Source organism: Spermophilus citellus (genome assembly GCF_964194105.1).
Source record: "Spermophilus citellus genome assembly, chromosome: 3".
Lineage (NCBI taxonomy): Eukaryota > Metazoa > Chordata > Mammalia > Rodentia > Sciuridae > Spermophilus > Spermophilus citellus.
This window is the reverse complement of record NC_138184.1, coordinates 214,972,914-214,998,457: the sequence shown is the minus strand read 5'-3', so window position 1 is coordinate 214,998,457 and position 25,544 is coordinate 214,972,914. Positions and strand designations below refer to the sequence as shown.

General features: G+C 38.9%; 1 protein-coding gene across 2 annotated transcripts in view; it reads left to right on the top strand.

Annotated features, from left to right (window-relative positions):
* The window catches only part of DGKI (diacylglycerol kinase iota), a gene marked incomplete at its 5' end in the record, with an annotated part of 420,328 nt that overhangs the window by 300,899 nt on the left and 93,885 nt on the right, over nucleotides 1-25,544 (top strand). For both annotated transcript variants that reach the window (XM_081286431.1, XM_081286430.1), the window contains one exon: nucleotides 13,822-13,922. In XM_081286431.1, the coding sequence (XP_081142557.1) occupies nucleotides 13,822-13,922 (101 nt within the window). The remainder of the gene's footprint in view (nucleotides 1-13,821; nucleotides 13,923-25,544) is intronic.

The following is a 25,544-nucleotide window of genomic DNA, read 5'->3' as shown; positions in this document are numbered from 1 at the left end:
ATATGCACCCATGCTCTACCATGCATCTCGCAATGTGATCAATGTAACAACTTAATAGCTAAGTTAAGTAGCAAATTGTATTATTGCCATTATATAGATGAGAACACTGAGAACAAGAAATGGTAGAAAACTTGCTTCCAACATACTATACATAAAGCCAGAATTAAATTCCAGGGCTATTTGCTTTGAAGACAGCATTTAAGGCATTGAACTCCATGTAAAAATAAACTCCGTGTTTTCCTATGTATGTGTATGTGAGTGTGTGTGTGTGTATGTGTGTGATTTATGTATTTTAATTAAATCATACTATGTAAACGTTATAAGAAACAGTGGAATGGGACTAACTTAGAACTCAATTTTGAGCATTTCAAATGTGTGACTCTTTGGTGTTAGAGGTTTGCAGTTCAAGTGTTATTACAAGAAAAAAATTCAAAGAGACACCCAGTTAAAAATAAATTCTTGCACAGCCAAAGAATTTGGAAAATCTTTTAGAATAGTTATTTGCAGTGTTCAGTTTGAAATAGGCTTATCAGGATGGGTCATGTGTGCATCTACCGTGGAGGATGGCTCCTGTGTTCTTCTGCAAGCCAGCGCCACACGGCTCAGCATTCAGTACACTTACGTAAGGGCACAATACATTAAGGATTCACTCACAATTTAAAATTATATCTCTGTTGCTTTTAAAATTTATGCTTAGAGATGAATTATTCATGTCTGCGTAGGTGTAGGAAGTCTTACAACTCAGCATTTTTTTGTACAGTAAAAGGTCACTTCGAAAGTAAAGCAAATATTTACTGCTGGTTTGTGGCTGGAGTGTGTGGGGCACAAGGGGTCATTGCAGAAGTAGATTCAGGGATGAGACTGAGAGTTTGGAGGCAGGTTTTGATACAGTACATGGTCCAGGTGTATTGGTGGGAAAAAAGAGGGGATTCATGCATTTTTTTAAACAACAATACAGTTTAAAAAATAAACATAAACTGACCTTAAGGATAAAATTAGTTCAATAAATACAAAAGTCACATTTTTTTTTTTCTACATACTATGACTTTTAGAAGGAGAAGAGGAAACTCGGGTTCAAATATCCAAAACAGGGATATGGAACTCATAGAGATTTCTAATCCAGCTTGGAATTCTGGAAAGTGACAAATTAACAGTCCTCTCATTCTTCCATTACATATCTTTTTTTTTTTTTAAATAAATACTTGTAGAATTGGAACAAAAGGTGTTAGCGCTTTTCATGCCTCTTTTTTTAGCAGTCATGTATGTGCATTTGCTAGGATTGCCATGACAAAGTGCCACAGACGTGGTTGCTTCAATGACAGAAGAGTGCTTTCTCTTGGGTCTGGAGGCTGGAGTGTCCAGGTTGGTTCCTGCCACTCTCTCCTTGGCTTGCAGCTGGCCTGCCTGCCATGTGTTTTCATTCCTCCACATACATCTGTCCAAACTCCTTCTTCTTATAAGGACTCCCATCTTATTTCATTAGGACCTACCCAAATGATCCCATTGTAATTTAATTCCTTTACTAAACACCTTATCTCCACACAGAGCCCCGCATTCTGATACCCAAGGGCCAGGACTTCACCTCTCAGCTCAGCCCATAATGCAGCATCATCCCAAATACATTTGGCAGAACTTTGGTTATTTTTCTTTTTGTGTCAAATTGTTTGAAGGTTGAACTTTGTGTATAGTACTTGATTTGGGAAGTTTATTTTTTTTTAATTGAAGGGTGCAAGGGGAACTAAAGGAAATCAACCTTTAATTTAGAGCAGATTTTCAGTATCAATTATATGAGATACTGCAAAGTTGTTAATCTCTACCCCAAATTTATTTTCTGTAAAATAAAGTGGGTGACTAACATGTACCTTAAATTTTAATTTCAATCTGAATTCCTAACGTGTTATCATAAGGAACGCAACTGCAGAAATGCATACAGACTCTAAATAGAAAAAGAAAGACTCTCACTTGTCTTTGTGAATAAAAAATTTACTTGCAAATTGACTCTCTACCAAAGGAGAAAAAAAAGTCTTTAGATTGTTATTAATGGGTTTACTGCATTCAGGGAGAAAAAAGAAACATTTCAATATTTACTGCAGCACTGTAATAATAACTGATTTTATCTTCTGACATAGAATGAGCAGAACATCAATAACAAAAGTCTAGATGTTTATTTTGAATGTTTCAAAAATGTGTTGGTATAGGATTGCTTGGCTAAGTAAGGTGGTAATGAACTCTGAGGTGTATTTCATGAGAGGCTCAGTTCAATTATACCAATTCAATTGAGTTTTCCTGGCCTGTTGGAACACCCTGGAACACTTACATGAAATGAAAAGAGAGTACATTTTTAAAGGCAAGAAAAAAAGAAACCCTTGTTGATGCTACATTTAATTAGTCTCTAGAAATCTCATCACATTTTATGTCAGAAAAAAATGAATTCAAAAAATGAATTCAGTAAATTCCCAAGTTATGGCTAAGATAATTTGACTAAAATGAAAATGCTGGTTGGAAGAATTACAAATGGAACAAAAAAATTAAAACTTCATGTAACAAAGTCCTGTAGTTTTATTTTTATTTTATTTTTTATTTATGGCTGTCAGGAGAGATGGCTTCTGTCCTCTAATTGGGACATTAGTATATGTCTTGGGCTGATACTGTTTTGTGGTCCAGCAAAGTAAAGAATTAAATATATTTCCTTCAGGAAAGTTTCTTGACTTCGAATTCTTAATACTGGGCCCTTGGTAGAGATTCCATCTGCCTTCATGTGGCAGGTGAGAGGAGAGAAAGAATTGGGACAAGCAAATGTACCCCAAATGATGGTCACATTCTATTATGATATTTCCAAAAAGACCATTCCAGTTTTCCCTTTTCATTCTTTTCCTGTTAATATTGTTAGAAAAAAATTTGACTAGTTATATTAATCAGTTTTCCATTACTGTATGCATCTGTTTCTTCCTCAATCACGGTGACTTTTTAGTTTACCTCTGAAAATACATTCCAAGGAACTTTTTGTCCCTTGGGTTGACTATCAAATTTTACAACAGTTTATCTTTGTTGATTAATAATCCCATTAATGAAATTGTGTGACTTTTACAAGTTGCATTCTAGAAAAATATTTTTATTCTGTTAATTATTATGGAGTCAAGAAGAATGATTCTAAAAATAAGAGCAGTTTTAAAATCTCTCAGTCGTCCAGTCAGGGAGTGGAGGAGGGGACTGAGAAGTATTTACCCAATTGGTTACTTTCACTGAGTCAGGCAGGAGAGCCGGAGGACTCTCCATTCTTTCTTTTTGGATTTCCGATGAGGAAACATGGGCTGGTAGAATGCGTCTGTGAGACCAGTAGGGGACTTGGGTTTCCACCAGCTGTAGGTTCCTGAAGTGTGTTGTGATGCTGGTTCTCTCTCCAGATCCCTAGGTAGCTCCCTACTGAACAGTCAGGATCTTGGCAAGCACTTGCCAACCTGAAGAAAAGAAAAAAAAAGTGTTAGTTACCAAGTAGTTAAGAAAAAAACAAATTTTCAAATAGTGTTTTTTCTGACACCCAGATTTTAGGAAAGTATATGAATCCATGTATGAAATATTTTATGTAGAAAGCTAAAAATAAGGAAATGTTTTTTAGGTAATACTATTTATCACTAGGCTAATGCTTACTTTTATTCTTCTTCATAGAAAATAAAACATGGACTCTTCAGAGCAAGTCTGTTTCTAGGAAAGTACATCTCCTCTCAAAAATTTTTCAGAGTAGCTTTTCAATGGAAACATATATGACAGTTCATGCATTCCATCCTTTCCCAATCTCTTAAGATAGTTGTATCAGTCAGTTTTCCATTACTATAACAAAGTTCCTGAGGCAGGCTTAGTTTATAAAGAAAATAGGCTTATTTAGCTCACAGTTTCGGAGGCTAAAAGTCTAAACAGCATTGCTGAGGCTTTGGCAAGGACCCTGTTGCCTGCCTCACCTTGTGAAAGGTGACAATGGTGGGAGAATATGTGGGAATGAGAGACCACATCACCAAACAGGAAGCCAGACAGCATTTGAGGCCCTACAGTTTCTTCCAGACTCAGCAAGGACCTCCCTCTATGCCATACATTCTAATATCCATCCCCCAACATATTGACACTGGGGAATAAGACCCTGACACACCCACATTTAGGGAGTGAGCAACATCCAAACTATAGCAATGTCCATATTCATCTTCATTCCATTATTGCTTCGTGCATTTTGGCTATTTGCTTTGTTGGTTATTTTTACTTATAAACCATTATAAATTCTTGATTTCTTTCTATTTACAGATGAAGTAAGTGTTGTCATTTAAAAATTACAATCATGTATTTTTCTGGTAAAAAAAAATTGTTTTAGGGTTACACATAGACCCCACCTCTCAGCTTCTCAAAGGCTTGGTGCAGACTTGAGCCAGGGGTGGCAAGCTGAATTTCTGGGCCCTTCCTGGCATGTCTGCAAGGCCACACGTGTTTCCTTCTGTAAAGTGACAGTTTTTAAACTAAATAGTGTTTTATCACAACACTTCCTCCTCACATCTTTCCAGTACAGATAACCAACTTGTCATTTGCAAACAAAAACATGATAATAAAACAGTTTGTGATTGTAAACCTATGCAAGGATTTTTAGCACTTTAAATAGCAAATAGGTGTAAGATCTCACTTGGATAAATAGAAATTGGAACCTGAAGTAGAAAATGTCTGTCTGTCTTTCTGAGCACATAGATCTAAAGCCACTGTGTTGGCTTGAGTGACATCATCCTTCCATGTCTCATTGGCTCAACTACAGCAGCTCCTGTTTCAATGGAGATAGTGATGGATGGTCCTCCCTTCAATCAGAGCAGCAAAGGAATTCTCCGCCCCATTACCAGCTACAAGCTAAAATGACCTTATATTAGCATTTTTATATAAAATGTTTAGTCATTTAAATAGCCAGGAAACCTCCATCCCATGGATTCACTTCTTAACGCGGAAGTGATTTTGGCCTGATAGTCTAATGTGACAGAAGACAGGGCCTGAATTTTTTACCTGCTTCTATTCCAACTGCTCTCAATAGTTCTTCTCCCAACAATCTGAATTTGCAGAATTCTACTACAAAAATGCATGTTCCCTCCACCTTGAATTTCCACCCTTTCTCATTTCCTGTGTATTTGCTTCCTCTTTTCCTTTCCTTATGACATTTGTCTAACTTTTGCTCTTTGTAAGCATGAAAGAGTATTAAAAAAGCATGAGTGGGACTTTAAAGACTTTTTTCTTCAAGGTTTGTCATTACCAATTGCCAGTCCAGCAAGTAGCAGCGCAAGAGACTCCACTTTCATGAGCTCTGGATATTCAGATAGTATCTCATCCCAGGCCTGTGTGTAGACCAGCTGCAAGCCAAAGAATCAGCTCACACAATGATGCCTGAGCATTGAGATTCTTGTCTGGTGGGTAGTTTTCGTACCAGGAGTTGACTTTCCCTTTGAATCAAATTCTGCAGGGTAGTCCCTGTTGTACCCCTGATTCACAGAGCATAACACACATGAATAGATATGATGAGGAATGCAGTCAGTTGTCATGAAAAAGCAATTTTTCTTCTTGCAATGTTAGGCAGTTCTTAAACAGTCATTTGACACGTGTTGAAAACCTCACATTTAACAGAGGTTGCAGGAGATCTACAGATGGCTAGAGATGGGCGTCCTGCCCTGGAAGAGCTCATGATGTGATGGGAGGAGTGGCCGTCACATTGGCATTTAAAACAGAATGGAGTGTGAAGGAATTTCAGGTGCAGGGAGCCCACTTAGTCAAGGTGCAAGACGATAGAAGTCTGGTGTGGGGGGGAAGGGAAGGGAAGGAGCAAAGAAGCATCAGTATTTGGAAGATATTTGGAGGAGAGTGAATTACCAGGGAGAGAAAGAAGAGGCGACTGGAAGCTTAGTTGGGAAACCGGAAGTGTTTTGAACTGAAATCCAAGAGAACAGGGCTTCTGGGAAAAGAGAGGGAACAAACAGTGGGAAAAGAGAAGGTGAGGACCTGGAGGCCTGTGGCAGTCAGCTGTTCAGTGACTTAAAAAGAAATCCCACCCCGGGGAGCTGCAGTTTTAGCCATATGGACGTCTGGATAGGGGTGGCCGCACAGGGAAGCGTGGGATTGGCTGACTGGGTCAGTAGCAGTGATGACATTCATGCCACAAAGAGAAGCAGGAGGTCAGGAAGAATGTGAAACGTGGATCCAGGTTGTTGGCCTCTCAGCCTCTAAAGCAAAAACGATGAAACTGCTGTTCCTGGTGAGCTCTCTGCTGTTCCTGGTGCCACCAAGGAAAGTCGCTGCCTGGTCTTCTCCTTCGCTTCCCCTTGATAGACCAGGGACATGAAACTGGGCGGAGACGACAGTCTGTAATAGCCGCACAGTGATTTCACTCTGTAGCGTATTCATCTATCGCACATTTCAAAGGCCTAGAAATTTGTTATAAATCTCCATGAAAGCATGAAATTGTTAAGCACAATGTGCAAAATAAATTTTGTCTCAGCCAATGTCATAAAAGTTCCTTGATATTTGATAAGTAGAGTCTATTTTTAATCCTTTGGCTCATAAATCAGATAGCAATGTGTCTCGCTTTTGTGCTTAAAGTGTATACTTTTTGGTCATTAGTCTCTGTGACTGATCATCTCAGGGACTTAAAACCTGATACCCAACAAATACTGAATTAGACGTGATCTAAATTTTTTTTTTCCCAACCTTGTAACACTTTCATGAATCACAGGAAGGTCTGGAAGTATAGCTGTCCCAAATGATTTGTGAGGCGTGACAGCCAATTGTCATGTCACAACGGAAGTCCTAGAGACTGAGCACCTGTTCAACTGCTATCGAAAAGAATTAACAACCTTTAAAAACTTCTTCAGGAAAACATGTTGGGCACTGGGATCGCAGGACTAGTCATTGCCGATGTGATTTTGGTCTATTCTTATTAAGATTCCAAAACTTCTGTAGAGTTCCTTTTAGATTCCTGAGGTATTGTTCTCGTCTCCAGGCAGAAGACAACTGAATTATGAGTGTTCTGTCTGACTTTGGCAGGTGTCAAAAATTCATTTTAAATCTCTGTTCAGAAGCCTTGACTCAGTTTGGTTTTGTTGTAAAGAGGTCTTCCTGCATATGCTTTGAATAGGTTGTCACTGACAATTCAAAAATGTCCCCAGGTAAATGTCAGCAATTTTCAGAAAGTTGCTAAAGGAAGCCATTGATTATAATTTTATTTAAATTGGGCCCAGCTTGACAGCTGATCTGAGGATAGGGTGGTAGATGTTTCATAACAATTTAATTGGAGAACATATAGTAGTGAAACAGATTATTTACCTTTCTTTGGTAGGGACATCTACTATCTGTTTGTTCTTTATTCTTTCTTTTTTATATGCATGAATTCCAGTAGAGATAAAATGCATCAGAGTGGGAAGATAATCCAGCCTGGATGCATGTCCTGATGCAGAGATCAGACAGGACAGAAATGCACAGCTAATTTGGAGTTTCCTCTGGGGTCCACAAAGAGAAAAGCCACAGTGAAGCAGCTCAGAGAAGCTCCAACACCAAACCGTGCTAAAGCCTCAGGGCCATGGTTCAGTCCCAGCGGAATTCAACTTCTGTGTTTCATTTACTCTTTTGTTCATAAATATTATCGTAAACGACATGGGCCGAGTGCTATTCTGGGTTGATGGAATCCCAAAGAGGAGGAGGAGAGACTCTTTCCTACTGGACACTTACACTCACAATTAATATTTAAACAGGAGGCCAGTGCAAAGGAATTTCACTAAAGATTAGTTAGAAACACACTTGATTGTATCTAGATTATGATCAGGTAGAATCTCATATTGGCATTACTGAGAAGAACTTAAAGCAGTTTATTATTGTCATTAAATTAGGCCTGAAGGGAGACTGGCAGAGTTTTGAAGCTTTTTCTGCCTCACAAAACAAAACAAAACAACAACAAACAGCTCTCTCTCTCTTTAGGCAACAAATGCCTGGTAAGATTATGGTCCTTCACAAAAATTCATGCATCTCTATAGTGAATGTTATAAGGGCCACATCTTAAATTGAACCATCTAAGAAATGTTTTTTTTTTTTCTAAATATTTTTTAAGCTGGGACACAATACCTTATTTTTTTTTAATGATTTACTTTTATGTGGTGTTGAGGATGGAACCCAGTGCCTCACCTGTGCTAGGCAGGTGCTCTGCTGCTGAGCCACAACCCCAACCCCTAAGAGGTGTTAATGAAAACATTAAACAGGATATTTACAAGGCAGAAAAATGTAGAATAATTGTATAACTTTAAAAGTCTTCTCTGCGACACAAATTAGGGATTTTATTCTTCATATCTTTAAGTCAAATATTGCAAACATGCACCCATCTCCAACAGCATTCTTATTAACGATAGACGGTTACTCTGAATTCTGTCTCCTACCCATGTTGACAGACTCTGAGCATGTCAAGCTTTGTTTTCTGTTCATCAAAGCTGCAACTCTGGGTTCAACTATGATTTATTATTTAGGACTGAGTAAGAAAAATAAGACTTGTGGAAACTGGCATATCATTGAAGTGCTAATTATAATAATGACAATCATACGTTATTTCTGAACATTTGATATTTACCAGAAATGCGCTACAGCCTTGTGTGCATCTTCTTATCTAGTACTCACTCCAGTTCTATCATCAGTCTCATTTTCAGATCAGAAAATGGCTTAAAGCAGGTAGCTTTAGAGTTCTCAAGATCAAGCGTAAATCCATGGCGTTCCGGTTGTGCCTAAGATTTCTTTTACGATGCGTCTTGCTTTCCTCACTGAGCTCTGTTGTCTTAATCAATCATTGACATCACATGATCAATCTTTGATGACAGTCATTGTCACCACACAATCTCTTCTCATTGAAAAAAAACAATGAGACCTCTCCAGGTGACCGGTGTTTTCATCGAGAAGATCCTGTGGTGTCAGTGGCATTAAAGCCATCTTGGGACACCAGAACACCTAGCTCATTCCTCTGTAGGATGATTACTCCAGGCAGGAGTTTGGGTGAAAGGAGTCTTGTGTGAGGCTTAGAGAAACTGTGTACTAAAAAAATTAATTTGAGGAGGAAGAGATCTCAGAGCATAAGGGAAGACTTGACTCTAATGGGCTGAAAGTTTACATAGGGACAATAAAAAGAAAAGAACCCAGAGCTTATTGCAAAGGCATCTCTGGAAAAGCAGAAGCAGGGGGGTGCAGGGGGGAGCAAGAGTCAGGTGCAAATTGAATGTCAGTGAATGTTCCAGGGCTTGTCACAATAGCATGGCAGTCCACCTCCCTTCCAACACCTCAGGGTGGCAGGTGTGCAAAATGTGATTAGGGGAAGCTGTGTTTGAGGGTGTTGTGAGCCCATGTGAGTGGCTGAATGAGAGGAGATCTTAATATGGCTCTCAAGAAAGTGGTCTCGGGGAACAACTGGGAGTTCATTTAGAGTCAGGAAGTTCCACTCTGCATGAGGAGCAGAGCCATAAGGTTGCCCAGGAAATTAGTGAGAAGGCAACAGGTTGTGGTCACTACCCCAATATGAAGGAGAGTTCACAGACTGATGAATTCCTTAGAGGAAACTTGAGTGGTCCCATGGAGGTCAGGTTTAGAACCCTTGAAGTGGTGCCTGGGTCGGTATGGGAGCACCATGTGGTAGCTGTTCGCAGGGAGGCAAGGTTATATTTGCTCTCATGGTTAAGTCTCTTCTGTGCTTTACTAACTTCCTTGGCAAAGTGTAATTTTAGAAAACTAATGGCAGTTCTCTTCTCCTTGCTCTCATGGTTAAGTCTCTTCTGTGCTTTACTAACTTCCTTGGCAAAGTGTAATTTTAGAAAACTAATGGCAGTTCTCTTCTCCAGACTCCAAGGGACAACATTGTCATCCTTCTTCAACCAGCCATTAATGGGGAACAAATGCATTTTGACATAAGGGGACAAAATTGCATTTCTTGGATTTCGTTTAATCTCGGTACACTTTCTCTCCTCCTCCTTCAAGCTGTCTGCTTTTGTGTTATTAGTTGGCTTTGTAAAATACCAGGTGGGAGAAGATCCAGGCATGTGAAATGTCACGACATCAGCCAAGCTTGACAGTTTCCCCCAGAACCTTGTCAGAAATGAAATGTCTAGGGAGGGTTCTGGATACATTCTAAACTTCTTCCAATATTGGACAGCAGCAGATGCTAGTGTTAGGTGAGCCTTATCTAGGAGAGAATTTTCAGAATAATTACTAAAATGATATCATTTGACACTTACAACATGACAGCACTTTTTCAAAGCAGATTACATGTACTGACTCATCTAATTCTCACTGTGTCTCTGTGAGGTGCATGCTGTTATCTGCATCTTACTTACGAGGAAGTGAAAGAATAGAGTTTTCTGATTGACCAGTGATTAGAAGAACTTCACTTCAATCCAGCCAATCTGATTTGGAGTCAAGTTCTTAACCAGTTTCTGGTGTTGCCTCATTTATCTATGGTTTACAGCAGGTACAGAAAAATTCAAAGGGGTTTCCATCACAGACTTTACGGTCCAAAGCCCTAAAATGTGTTGTCAGGGCTCAACTGTGGCAAAGTTTGATAGGAAGCAAAACATTAGTTCACTTACAATACAGGGTTTAAGAAAATTGCTAGTGGTAGGAAAACTGGATGTGTAGGTTGTTGAGAGAAGATGAGAGCTGGAAGCAAGAGGAGGTTGGGTGGGTGAGGATATTATGTGGTGGCTAGTCTGTCTGGCTTAGCTGGTCATTCTGGAGATGAAGTGAAATAGTACATGGATTAGTTTTGGATCTATTTAAATGATACCTCCTGTTGTCTGTCCATGGTGTGACCCCTGGAAGTCAGGAAGTTTGATGGGAGCCCAGTGATTCAGGAAGAAGCACTGTGTAGGTTGGCATCAGAGGGCATCAATGAGAACCTGGGAGATGGACAAGGAGCAGACACTGATGGATTTTGAAAAAAGTGGTACAACTGGTGAGCTCAACATCAGGGGAGCTCATGGATGTGGGGAGCAGGGACTGGCTCCTTCTCTGAATTCTTTTTCCCACTTGGCATCTGGGTTATAATAAGGTCCTAGTTTTGGTGCCTCCTTCCCACTGAAGAAGACTGGAGCTCTCTGCCATTAGGTCCACTGTTATCTCAAAAGAATGGTTAAGGAGAGCTCATTCAACTCCTGCACCCCCAGACCCCATTACAGGATATGAAGGACCATCATGTTTCATGGTTCTACCTTCCTTCTTAACTGTTATGTTCATAGCAAAGTATTTGCTAATTGCAACCTTTATAGATCACTTAGGTGAACCTGGAAATTAAAGAAAGATTAGACCCCCTTAATTTGGGGATAAGCATTTGGTATGGTCATCTCCTAAATGCTTAAATTCTTTCCTGTCTTTGTACAGCTAATTCTCTTTGCTGAAATCCTTATTTTTACTCTTATCCAGAGTTATCATTTATTTACAAATTGACATAACTTTTCAAATGACATGTTATTTCACTAAATATGATGATCCTCGATGCAAAATAATCCCCAAGTCCCACCACATAGAGATAACCACTTGGAACATCTTGTTGAAGATTGCTCCAAACACTTCTCTTACATATACAGACTCCTAAATTCTATAATTTGCATGCAGGAGCTTATGTCGTGTATAATTTCCCAGGACTCGTTCTTCACTTTGCAATATGTTATGGGCAGACTTTCTTCTAAACTCATTTCCCTTCCACACATCTATAATATCTGCCTTATGCTCTCTTATTATAATTACTGTGGGTACTTAGCCATCCCCTTGTTTACTGTTTATTGATGAAAAAGAGTCTTAGAACCAACAGAGATCTTCAGACTCTGCTAACTCAGATGTTAAGGCTTTGCTGTCACATCCATAGGATTTTTGGTATCTATCCATTGACCTGGAGCTCCTCAGAGGAGCACTGGGTAGTAGAGAGAGCATGAAGCTGACATGTGGGGAGAATAAGGCCCTGTTCCAAGCTCTTTCACTTAGCAACTATGTGACCTTAAAATCACTTTACCTTTCTGAACCTCAGTTTGCTGATCTGTAAAATTATATAGGGATGCCTGATGCTTGAGGTCAATGCTACCAAATACTATTCTGTCAAACTAGATCTCTCATCACCTCTTAAATGCTCATGTCAGCTTTATTCCTTAGTCCTCTTCAGTGTCCATTGCAAGATCGATACAAAGTTGTGAATGATGGACTGATGCAGCCACTGAAACCATCATCTCAGCCCTCCCCCAGGACTGCCCAACTCTGAGGTTTCATATTGGCTTGATTTTAACCCAGCGAACCTCAGGCCTTTTAACCTGCCTGCTGTCTCACTTTAGAAGGTGCATTTATATCTACATTTTAAAACGGCTTAAGTGTGTGAGTGTGAAAGATAGGGAGAGAGGTGTATATGGATATGTGAATATACATACATATAGTCTACCTATATATCTCTGTATATGTAGATATGTATATTATTTTTAGATTAGTACAATTGAAATCTAGGAATGAATTACTATTATTTGCCCTGAAATGAAATTTTTAAATAAGAAAATGAGATTAATTTTTTTCACTCCCTCTTCCAGAGTTGCAGTGAGATTAAACGGGTATGGGTTCATGGGTCTCTGTGTCTTTGAGGTGGGCCAAGAGCAGTGTCCTGAGATCTAAAGCAGCTCCTTCCTTCCAGCCATTGTTTTCTTTCCTTCCCTCCCTCCTTCCCATCCTTCAATTCTTCCATTTTCCTTCCTTCTTTCCCTTTCTTCTCTTATTTGCCTTCCTTTTCTTCCCCTACAGAAGTGAATTGAAGAGTAATGCTATTCTCTCTAGTTTGGTCAGTGGTGACTTTTATCACTGTTTCATATAAAAACGAGCAGCAATCCTCTTTGTTCAGCTGCTGAAATCTAAATATGAGGTGGTCTCTGAGGACAAGCCAGGACTGTGTTATATTCATGTGTTAAAGAAACCTGTAGATCCACAGGGGAGGTGACAAAAACTAAGTTATTTCACTCAACTTGTGCCTGGGATGAAACTTCTTTGAAAATGTTATTTAAGAAAACATCCAAGAAATCTAGTTACCAACTTTCTGAGGATGAACAGGAAGCTTCAGGAAGTTTGCTGCTGTCCCCTTTGTTGAATATGTGTCCTGAACCAGCTTGGGTTAAATGCCTTCCAGATGAATCACATACTTCATTCTCTGCCTAATGAAACAATGAAAGTACTCTATACCTATTGACATTTTATTTGGGGAAGCTCAGAGGTACCTTCATAGGCAGTGCTTACTGTAACATGCTCTAAGTGACAGGTGTTTTCAGAGATGATTCAATCGAGGAGAGCTATTTCAATTGTAGTTCTGTGCTTTCTGGATTCTTATTCTGTCCTTTTTATTGGTTTTTCTCTCTCTTCCGAGGGTCAGGCCACCACTGACCAGGTTCGACTACTGTGGACCTATTCACCTTTCATTTTTCATAGTAACACCCTGCTTCTATTTCCAATTAGCCACATCTAATTTGTTATGTAACAAAACACATTTTCCTTAACATTTTAATAAATTAATATCAAATATTATAGAAAGTGGTCTCCAAAGAGCTTTTTTTTCTGCTGGTTTTTATGTTATTAGCTAAAGTGCAGGAATGTTAGGTTTCTGGAGAGGCATTCTCAAGGTAATCACTTATTTTCTGGTAAACCTGCAATTCTCGGTTGAATGTGAACTTTTTCTTCTAAGCCAGAAGAGACGACCTTGTCCCTAGTCCCTCCAGGTGTATGACTCCCAGTTCTTCTCTCTCATTTGTATCTGACCACTCGGTTCTTGTTTTGCAGTCCCCAGTCTGTCCCAGATCGCCTGAGGATCCGGGTGAACAAAATCAGTTTACAAGACTATGAAGGATTCCACTACGACAAAGAGAAACTTCGGGAAGCTTGTAAGTTGCTGGTGCTTGTAGGTTTCCTAAGATCAGCTTGTCTTCAGCTTCTTGACCCTCTTTGGTTTGATGGACAGTCACTAGACCATGGCTAGGGAAGCACAGTAACATGCAAACTCCAAATGATGATCTGTGGGCTGGAGAGAACAGAATTGGGAAGGGAAAGCATTAGAGTCCAATCACTCAGCTCCAGGAGCCAGGTCAGGAGCTCCCAGCTCGTTCACCACTCTAAGTCCCAGCATTGCCTGCAGTGAGGGAAGCGGAAAGCAGGTAAGACCATGGCAGAGGAACACCTGCAAACCCTCAAGGCAACACGGTTCTCTCTCTGGAGCCTGTATTATCAAATACTTCCCTCCTTCTTACACAAGGGTGGCAAAGTTAGCCATGAAGGCACATTCATCATTTTTAGTTACCATGCCCTGATGTGATGTCAAAGAACAACTCATAGATGCAGAATGCTGTGTCGTTAGAGTAACTCACGGAGGATAAGGTGCCATGGTTTCTGAAGTCTCAAATTGAGTCAACATATGAATTCTCCATGTATATATTTTCTGTATACTTCATTGAACACATAGCTCATTGTCAATTTCCCTCGTCAATCAGTATTTATAGGACACTTTTTACATTCTGTTCACTATCTTAAAATTCTAAAATTCTGAACTCCTTCTTAATTGTGGAGGCCAATAGTCAAGCATAGTAAGATCAAGGATGGTGATGAAGACCAGTGTCTAGGTGAACAGACAAGGATGCCGCCAAAAAGAAAGGAGTTTTATGGAGCCAGGATTGTGACTCAGTGGTAGAGCACTTGCCTAGAATGCATGAGGCACTGGGTTCCCCAGCACCACATAAAAATGAAAACAAATAAAATAAAGGTATCGTGTCTATCAATAACTACAAAAAATTTTAAAAAAGGAATTTTATAGAGAATTAAAGATTATTAACCAAATCCCAATTGGTGTCCCAATGTGGACTGACCAGAAGTGTAGAAGAGGAACTAGTTAAAATGGGAAGGAGTGGAGTAGAAGAAGCATTCCTGGGTCAGTGACTTCCATGTTCTGATTTCTGGTTCTGATCTGAAGAGAGTGGTAGTGGATGGAAATCCTGAGATCCAAGGACAGTCTCAGGTGGATGCAAGCTCTTCTACAATCCTGGGTTGGCAGTGAGCAAGGAACCTTGTCCCTGGTGGCCTCGTTATAGAATCTGCTAGAGAGTTCTCAGGTGAAATCTCTACTTTCTCAATTCTCTCTACTGCTTCAGCTTCCTCAACCCTTTTGGGTGTTTTCCTGAAACATCCGGACCTTCATTTTCTTCTCAGCTCTCATTTCTACCATTCTCTTCCACTGCTTTGGTAGGAAAGTGGGAGCTAAAGTAGGGATAATTTTCTGCAACTGCATTTCTTCCTTTTGTTAACATCATCTTACATTTTCTAAGGTAAAGAGATTATAAATAACAGACCTGCACAGAATCCAATGGAATCCATATATATTTGCAATGGGAGGTATAGCTACAGTGTAAATTAAATTGATTTTTAGAAGCTTCTAGTTATAAAGAACACTGTTTTGTGCTCTTTCTTATTCCAAACTTCTAAATGAATAGTTTGCAATTTTTGAAAATAATAAAAAATAATGGATATCTAGTAATATTTTGCAACTTACAGTCAGTTCTCAGTTGGGAGTGGGGATATACTTGGATATTTTGGGCCAAAATGAAATTTGAAGCTTATCTCTGGTTTCAGGGATCTGTCCTATCTTCCCTGTGGTGTTATCTGTCCACTGTTGCCAGAGGCAATTGTGATTTGAGTTTTTTTCCAGGAAGATAACATTTCCTGGCAAGAGCTTTACTCATCATATGTTATCAAACTTCTATGTGAGAAAACTTCTTAAATTGGGAGAAGGAACTTGGCATTAATATAGGTCAATGAAATCAGCAGAGTCTTTGGAACCCAAAAGGGCAAATAAACTCCCAAAGTGGGCACTAAAGGAATTATTCTAAAGATCTGAGTTTTAAGAAACAGGGAGTGAGTCCTTTTCGTTCTTTCATTTATTCAGGCACACACAGAGGTGATTACCATCACCATTTACTAGATTCTTGCTAGGGTGTCTGAAGGGCTGTTCATATCATTCATATTGCAAGTTGGGATGTTTGCTGGGATGTTAATGGTCTAACTAAGCCTTGCTTTTGTCTGCAGTGCAGAGTGATAAAACAAAATGGCAGCCCCTTTAATTGCTCTGCTTATTTTAGCATAGAGAAAGATGACTAGACCATTTCAAATACTTCCCATTCCCCTACCATTTAGCTCCATCTCACCTGGGGACATTCCCCCTAAAACCAGCAGCATGGACAGGTTGTGTCCTTCACAGTTCCTCCCTCAGCTCTTGTTGATAAAGTTTAGACTTACTTAAAACACCTGGAGTCTCCCTCACTGGTTATAAAGCTTCAGGTTGATGGTTATGATTTGTAAGAGAGGAAAGTCTATTCAACTGAAGAGGTAGAAGGTATAGAGAAAGTGGCCATGTTAAATTTATTAAATTGATTTTTAGAAGCTTCTAGTTATAAAGAACACTGTCTTATGCTCTTTCTTATTCCAAACTTCTAAATGAATAGTTTGCAATTTTTGAAAATAATAAAAAATAATGGATCTCTAGTAATATTTTGCAACTTACATTGAGTGATAGACATATATTTGCAATGGGAGGTATTAAAATCTTAAGCAAATCTATAATAATGACAGCAGAAAATCACTACTGTCATCTGAATGAAGTACATAAATGTATCATTAATAAAGCATGTAACCATACAGTCTAGGCAAAAAAAAAATAATCAGTTTTTGAAAATCCATTTTATTTCTGTCTTCAAAAGAGATTAATTGGAATGACATATATTTTTATATCTAGAATAACTTGACATTGGCCAAAATTTAACACTATCCTGTGAAACTGATTAAACTTTACTTTTGGCATTTAGTGTACATGTTTGAATTGCTATGGTAGTTCACAAGAGTTTAGAGCCTAAAACACAAATAGAAAAGATCAATTTGGGGCCAACAGAAAACAGATATAGTGTATAAAGATAAGAGGGGCTAACATTTGATAATTGTGTATCAAATATAATTTTTCAGCAATGCTTTTCTCAATATAATGGATATTATCTGGATGCACATAGTATATAATGTATACTTTCTCAGTTTATTGGTTGAGACTAATGATATTAGGATTGCGCTCTAATTAGGTACAGCAATTTAGGCATTTTCACTAATGGAATTTCCTTGATAAGTGATTTAGTAGAAAAGTCATAAATGTTTGTATTTGGATCTCAGTTGCAACCTTGGCAAAATACTTTAATTTATCTGATGATCAAATCTCTCATCTTTAAAATGAGAATATAATTGCAATCCCATAGAGTGCTGAGGCTGAAATATAATCTTGTATATGAAACTCCTGGTGCTTAGTCTGGCACATTACCATGCTTTCCAAAAGTGGCAGCTATGATTTTTATGGTTGCAGTTGTTAAAGAACTCTACTGTCACACCCCCTATCAGTCTTCAGGCCCATAATGAGAGGATCAGTGTAAGGGACTTGTTATGGTTTATATATGTCACCCCAAAAGATCATGTGTTATTATTATGCATAACTGTTTAAAGGTGAAATCATTAAATTATGAGAACTATAAACTAAACAATGGATTATTCCATTTGTTGTATTAATAATTTTAATGGACTTTTGGGTGGTAATTGTAGATAGGTGGGGCATAGCTGGAGAAAGTAGGTAATTGCAGGTGTGTCCTTGGTTATTGTATTTTTGTATTTTCTTCCTGACTCCTCGTGAGCGCTCTCTCTCTCTCTCTCTCTCTCTCTCTCTCTCTCTCTCTCTCTCTCTCTTTCTCTCCTTTCTGGATGCTGTGAGCTGATAGATTTCCTCCATCTTTCCTCCACCATACCCTTCCACTGTGATATTCTGTATTCTGACTTACTTTGGGCCCAAAGCAATGGAGTTAGCTGACCATGGAATAAATCTCCAAAACTATGAGCCGAAAGTACACTTTCCCTCCTCTAAGTTGTTCTTGTCAGGTATTTTGATCAGTGACAAAAAGCTGACTAACACAGGGCTGACCTCCTTCAAACTGGAGCAACACCCTCCAACTCCCTTTCTTGCTTTCAAAAACAGAATTGAAAACAGTAATAAATATAGTTTTCCTTGGTATCAGCAGCAGATTGGTTCCAGGACCCCCTGTGGATACCGAAATCTATGGATATACAAGCCCCTTAAATATAAAGTATTATTTGCTTATAACCTATGCACATCCTCCCATATACTTTTAATCATCTCTAGATTACTTGTAACACCTAAAATAACATAAAAGCTATGTACATAATTATTATACTGCATTGTTCAGAGAATAATCACAAGAAAAACATCTTACCTTTCATTTTTTTTTGGGGGGGGGAGTTAAATGGTCAGTTATAATCCAACTACTGTGGATTGAAAATAACTGAAATATTGAATTCACAGATTGGAAACCCTTTTATATGTATGACCAATTGTAACTTAGAAAGGTTCGGGGAAGAAAATGTATATAATCATTCAATGTGCTTTTATTGTTAGTATAAATATCTGCTATGATGACAAGACACTTAAAAACATGGTGTATGGAAACTCTAAGTCCATGTTTGATATGCCCAGACCTCTGCAAATTCTCATTCCTTAAGTCTATTCCTGGATTCAGTCCTGGATACCACATTACATTGAGTTGGCATTTCTTCCCTGTCTCCTCTGGTCTATGACAGTTTCTCAGTCTTTCCTCCTTTTTTTTTTTTTTTTTTTTGATTCCCCACCAATCACCTTGATGGTCTTAAGGAGTATTAAACAGGTATCTGGTAGAATATCCTCAAATATGGCTATGTCTGTTGTTTTACTCATAATTAGAGTGGGGTTATGGTTTCTTGGAAAGAAAACTGCAGAGGCAGAGTACCCTTTTTGACCCATTCTGTTAGGACTCACTTGATGCCTACATAATGTCTCTGTCATGTTGACCTGATTGACTAAGGTGGTATTTCCAAGATTTCTCTACTGCAGAATCACTACTTTTAGCTCTTCCTTTCTCTATCCTTTGGTAGTAGTGGATGGACCACTGGAGGATTCATTGCTTCCAGTTTCCATATTTGACTTCAACTGAATTTTTTAAAAAAAATATGTGAAATTGGTGGAACCATTCGATCCTCATGCATTCATACTTTGCAGCAGCTTCATATCTATATCAGTTACTTACAGATACCATGGGAGATGCTGGAAACTGAAAAATGAAACCAGAGCATCTCACAGTGCAATATAATTTATTCAGAGCACATATATTGTGTTCTTAGTGTGAACAAACAGTGGTTGAAAAACAAAGCAAAACATAATTAGTCTCCATTTGCTGGAGCTTTTTTCCCATTTACCTATTTTCCTAGCAAATATTATTTAAATAGCAAAAGTAAAAGATAAAATGCATACATGCAAGAATGAGCAAATCCAGTCTAACCACTAATTAGCTGTGTGACCTTGAGCCATGTATTTGTCTTCTTCAGACTTCAGTTTTCTTATCTGCTAAATGCAGTGGTTGAATTAAATATTTTTAAAGAACATATTATAATAAATGTTTTGCCCTGTAGAAATTATGTAGGATTTAAACCTTTTCCTCTGACTTGTTCCCTCAGTGAAGTTTTTGAAGCTCCAGTATGTGCATAATGAGTGTAAGCATTAGAGAATTGTGCAAAAGATTTTGTGCAAATTCAAATTTTTGAATTTGCTAAAAATGCTGATTATTTTTTTCTCAATTGCTTCATCTAAAATGGAATATTTCCCCCCAACCCCCACATCACCCCCACATCTCTGTTGAGCAGAGACATGGGCCTCCATCTCATGAAGCGGGCAATAGGCATTCCATTTGGAAGTCCATCTGGGGAGATCATGACATCAGTTTGTCCTCTGCAGGTCATGGTCCATCCTTCCCCAAGTGTGTTGATATTTACTTTAATTTTCACAAACTGACTCCTTGCTTTGTTTCTTTTACTGTCCTTCCTTTTCTTTTGTTTGTATCTCTATTTATTATTCTATTTAAAAATATAGTATTAGTTAAAATACTAGTGAACACATATTGCACTATGTTGTAAACTAGAACATATCTTTAATACACATATCATGTAATTTAATTCTCTCTTATCCTTGTATGATAGGCAGTATTGTTATCCCCTGTTCACTTATAAAACAGGTGAGGCACAGAAACATAAGAAAATTTTAGAAGGGGTTGGCATTCTGAATACTTAATCACTGTGCTCTGTTTCTTCCAAGTAGTGCTTCTTATTTTCTTATGTAAAGTATATTTAAGAGTATAAGTAAAAGTGCATATGTCAGTCATTCATAATATCATTTCAGATGCTTTTTACATTTTTATTTAATTTTTAATTGGTGCATTATATTTATATATAATAGTGGAATTCATTGTGATGGTATTTTATATACACATACTTTTATGTATTTGTATATACACATATAATTTGGTTAATTTAATTCCCCAGTACCTCTCGCCTTTTTATATTTAAACTGACTTTTAATTCATCATTCTCTGACTTACAGGAAAATTTTCTGGTTTTGGGTCTCCTTTCAATCTCAGATGAATCACCCAGTCATAAATTTAACAAATGTTTATTGACCATATTTCTAGTACTGTTTCTTTACTGAAAAGTGATCACCCTCATAGAATTTATATTTCAGTGGGGGAGAGAGACAAATTGATACATAATAGAATATAGTAGAGAGTGCCATCCTGACAGGAGAGTGACATAGGATCCTAACACTTGAAAAGTGATCAAGGAGAGACATCTGAGGAGGTGACATTTAAGCAGAGATTTGAATGCAAAGAGCATATATGAACACAAAGGAGGTCCTCGAGGGTGAGCTTGGTTACTTGTGGAAAGGAGAAGGAAAAGGTTTTGTGTTTGTAGGAAAGGGCCAATTCACAGAGACGGCTTGTTGGCCATAGGGAGTGTGATGAGAATGTGTCAGAACTGTTTGAGAACTGGAACAGGCCTGGATTTTTTCTGACTGCTGATTGGAGAACTGACTCTGTCAGATTGTAAGAGTGTAAACAAGTCAACAGACAGAAGGCCGCATTCCAGGTGAGAGGTGACAGAGTGAGAAAATTAAACTAGTAGAGATGGAGAGAAGCTGTTGGTATCTGGATACACTTTGGAGGCAGTACTGGTAGGATGAGGTTATGGGTTAGCTGTATTGAATGTAGATGGATTCAAGATTGCCTCTGAGGTTCTGACCTGTTCAGCTTGGTAAGTAGAGGTAGGAGAATTGGAGAGAATTCAGCAAAGAGGACCAATAAGATGCATCCAGTGAGCCAGAAAGACAGTACGGGAGCTTATTCACTGGAAGCCAAGAGGAGAAAAACATTTCATAAAAGGAAGAACATAACTGTCAAATATTCCAGAGAGTAGGATACATGTTAAGATTGGTAATTGGATTTGGTAGAGAGTGTTTTTTATTAACCTCACAAGAGGTTGTGGATTGAAAAAAGTGAAAGTAAATAGTGTGTCCATGTGCAAATGAGTGCAAAGGAAGTAACTCAGCACAGACTGCTCATTTGAGCTGTTTACAAAATGGGAAAGAAAAATGGCATGGTAGCTGGAAAAGAATGTAGAATCAAAGGAGGACTCTTCCCCCCCCCCCCAGCTTGTAAGATATTTTAGCAGGTGAGTATGCTAATGGGACTGTTATAGGAGAGATGAGGCCAGACACCCGAGGAATTAGCAGGAAGCAGGTTTATTTAGGTTGCAGCAGTCCAGAGAGGCTAACACCTAAAAATCTCTAGACTTTGAATCTGGAAATTCTTTTATATTTATACTCAGTGGGATGGTTCCATGGCAGGGGCTGGGAACAGTTACTCTTTGTCCCATATTCCTAGGCTAGACAGAGGTTTCACACATTTGGTCTACAAACCTGGCATTTACAAGAAAGAGAGGCTACAAACCACAATGCTCTCTGCAGAAATTTTTGCTGATATCCTGGTGACACCCTTTGTAAAAATCTTTCGACAAGAAGAGAAGCTTGATTATGGCAAGGGTCTTTTGGATGGGGGTATCTGGTCTGCTTTAGGATCAATCTACTAGAGAGGCAGAGCTTGATTCAGAAGAGGACAGCTTCTGGGGCAGTAACTTTGGGCAGGTGGTGAGATGGGGTCTGGTGTGCAGAGGAGGGTTATGCAGAGGGAGGAGCCAGGTCCTGTTGTACAGAAAGGGAAAACAGAGTAGTGGAGTTGCACACAGAGTAGATTGATGTATTTGGAATTAGGGAGAAGCAGAATCCCTAGTCTGATGACTTTAATATCCTTAGTAAAATAAGAAATGGGATTATTAGCTGAAAACAGGGAAGAGATGGTGCCAGTGTTCAGGAAGATACAAGAAAGTTGGAAATTGTCCATTTGAAATGAGAAGCAAAGAGGGGCCCAGGTAGAATTGCTGGGTAGCACTTTAGAAATGGATCACTGAATTCACTGGCTTTTCATAAGTACCTGGAGCCTGACCTGTCACTTCCTGGGGTCTTTGATTCTGATGACTATACTCTCTGTCTTTCTGATTTCAAAGGACTCTGATGCCAGAGGAATATCAGGCTGAAATGTGTTCTTATTATTAATAAAAAATTCCTTTGTTACATATGATCCATGTCTCTAAGGAAATAAGGTATGCTTCCAGAGCTGTGCTGTATTAGAAATTCATAATATTAGGTCTCAGACAAGGCAATAAGCCCGAAGTGTTGATAATGAGATTTGATCCTTTCTTCATTGTTAAACCTTACTCTTAGGTAATGAGAGTAATCAATTTCAGGTGCATCCCTAAATCCTTACCCAAGCCAGAATTTTTCCTTTTTAGTTGATTTATCTTCTGTAACATACCCACAAAATAAAGGCCAATTATTATTGCTTAATACCAGCCTAGTCCATGTAGTTGTTGTCTTACCAGCTTGACGACCCCAGGATTTGAGCTCACGTGGTCCTTATCCTCTCTTTGAAGGCTTTCTCCTAAGATCCTGTATAAAATTATCACTTTTTCATTGGTCATGTTACTAAGTGAGTGACAGTGTCAGTCATGACAGAGTCATGACCATCATGTTTAATGATAAATAATAAACACCACTTCCATATTTGTTCAGTGCTTCATGGTTATGAAGGACTGCTCTATACACTGACCCCATATGTTTTCAAAAGGACACCAAAACCATTGTCTTATCATGGTCACATTACCAGGACAGGATTTTCATAAGAAACTGTATCTTTTCTCTTAATCCAGTATATTTCCTACTACACATTCTATTGTTTGTTAACACATAGCTGTGCAACAAATAGAAATGTGTCATTTGGAAGAATTGGGGGCCATTGTTCTTGAAGTAGGTTGGGTTCACTGGGAAACAGACTCTGAGACTGAATTTTGTGGATCAGGAGATAAGTGAGGATTTCCTAAGAGGGAACTAGGGTTCTGCAGGGAAGGAATTTAGTACTGGGTAGAGGGGCAAGTTGAGCTTTGCCATAGCTGCAATAGAGGATTCCTACAAGGGCTTTAGATCTGGGACAGCCACTTAGAGTTGTCCAAGAGAGGCAAGGGTTATTGGATACAGGTGGGGCTCCCCCCAGGGAGGGAACAAATCTCTGGCTTCCTTCCTGGAGAGGGACTCCTGTGGGAACTAAAGCAGACTGGCAGCAGCAGGGGGCCATTCCTTGGTGGCTCTGCATGCATCTGGGTGGGGCCCTTGAGCTCTGGATGCAGTCTCAGCTGTCATTCATCATCTGATATTTGAACTAATACCAGCATTTTGAACTAAGACACATATAACAGTCCTTTGTTCATCTCTTTGTTGAACAATGTTTATTTCAAGTAGGTGTATCAACTAGTATTCTAGGTCCTGGAGTCCAGCTTAAAAAAAGCTCTAGCCTCCCGATTTCTCTCCTTATATCTTCTGACCTGACCTTCATACTATTTAGGAAATTTGAATATATGCTAATTACTTTCTTCAGAAGTATGCACAAAGGGAATGGATACCTAAAACAGGAATACTGACCTTTGCTTACATGTGCCTTCTGGCATTGAAATACTGGCACATCCAGTGTTCTTTATTTGGGTTCTGAGTAATTAAAAGTGGAAACCAAAATGCAAAAAAGGCCGAATTTCAGATGATTTCTAGGGGAATACTGTAGTCAGGAGAGAGAACATCAGAGATTGGTTCTCAACAAGATGGATATTCTACATTCATACAATTTATGGCTAATTATACTGAACTGAATAGGACCCAGGGTAGAAATGGCAACAGTCTGAAAACAATCTCTTTGCAGATTGATTCAGAACTACGATATGATATGACACTTACATGCGTTTAAGAGCCGCAGGCCTTTCAGAGGAAAGCACTGTTAGTACCTACTGGGTCTCCTGCATCCCTGGTCCACTGCCACTTTCCCAGAGTCACCTAGCAGCAGAATGAGAGAGGACCTTTAGGTTGTCAGCTGCTAGGGATGGGTTTGCCCTATTGCTCATCTCCTTATGGAAGCTGCCTCGCTATAATTTGTTTACTCTTTTTGCTTCCAAAAAGAGACTTTGGGCTCCTTCAGATAATTTTAGGAAATCTTTCTGGCATTAATTCTTCACATGTATCTAATCAACTAGAAATATGAGGCTGCATGACAGCGCCAGCATTCATTTAGGGGTGACCTTGCCTATCACCATATGGGGCAACAGGATAATGTTGAAACTGTAGAAGATATTTGGACTGGTGTGTCTATAATCATCATTTCATATACTTAAGTCTTAGATATGGTTAGTTTGAGGCATTTCTGATTTCATCTTGATTTTTGCATTTATTTGGCTGGACTAGCTATGAAGCCAGCATTCCACTCTCATGGTCAAATTTTCATTATCTCCCACCTGAATACTTGAGGTCTGTCTATATGACTCTGTAATGGTATTCCCTGTAGGGAAGAATTCTGCAAATACTAATTTCCTGATGGAAACTTCTATTGCTTTCCAATGCCCATTGTCAAGTCCATTTTAGGGCCTCGCACACAAGAAGCTTCTGTCACATTTTTTGCTGGGTATAAACTCCAAGGAATTATGTAAGTCATTTTGTTGTCCTAGAGATTCATTGCATGTGACATCAGGCAACTTCATTAAAATGGAATTCTGTCCATCAAAAGTAGACATTTACAGTAAACTTTTATATGAAGTTGGAAAATGATGACATTTCATAATATGTTTGACCTTTGTTTCATACAGAGGCATTTGGGACTTCTGCCCATACTTTCTTCTGGGTCACTGGTAATATATGAACCAGAGTCATCAGAGTGAGAAAAATAAAACAAACGCAGACATAGTGTCCACGGTTAGATCGCATTCTCCGTATGGCTCCTTTTGTCTGTGTCCAGAAGTCTAGGCGCCAACTCCACCATTTTTTGCTGGGTTTTTCTTGCTTGCTTCTGCTTCCCCATTCATCATGCATTCTGTGCAGATACTTTGAAAAGAAAAAAGAGAAGGATCTGTCACTGACAGACTCCTGAGGGGATGCAGTCTGGGCTTTGGCTGGACGTCTGGGAGGTACA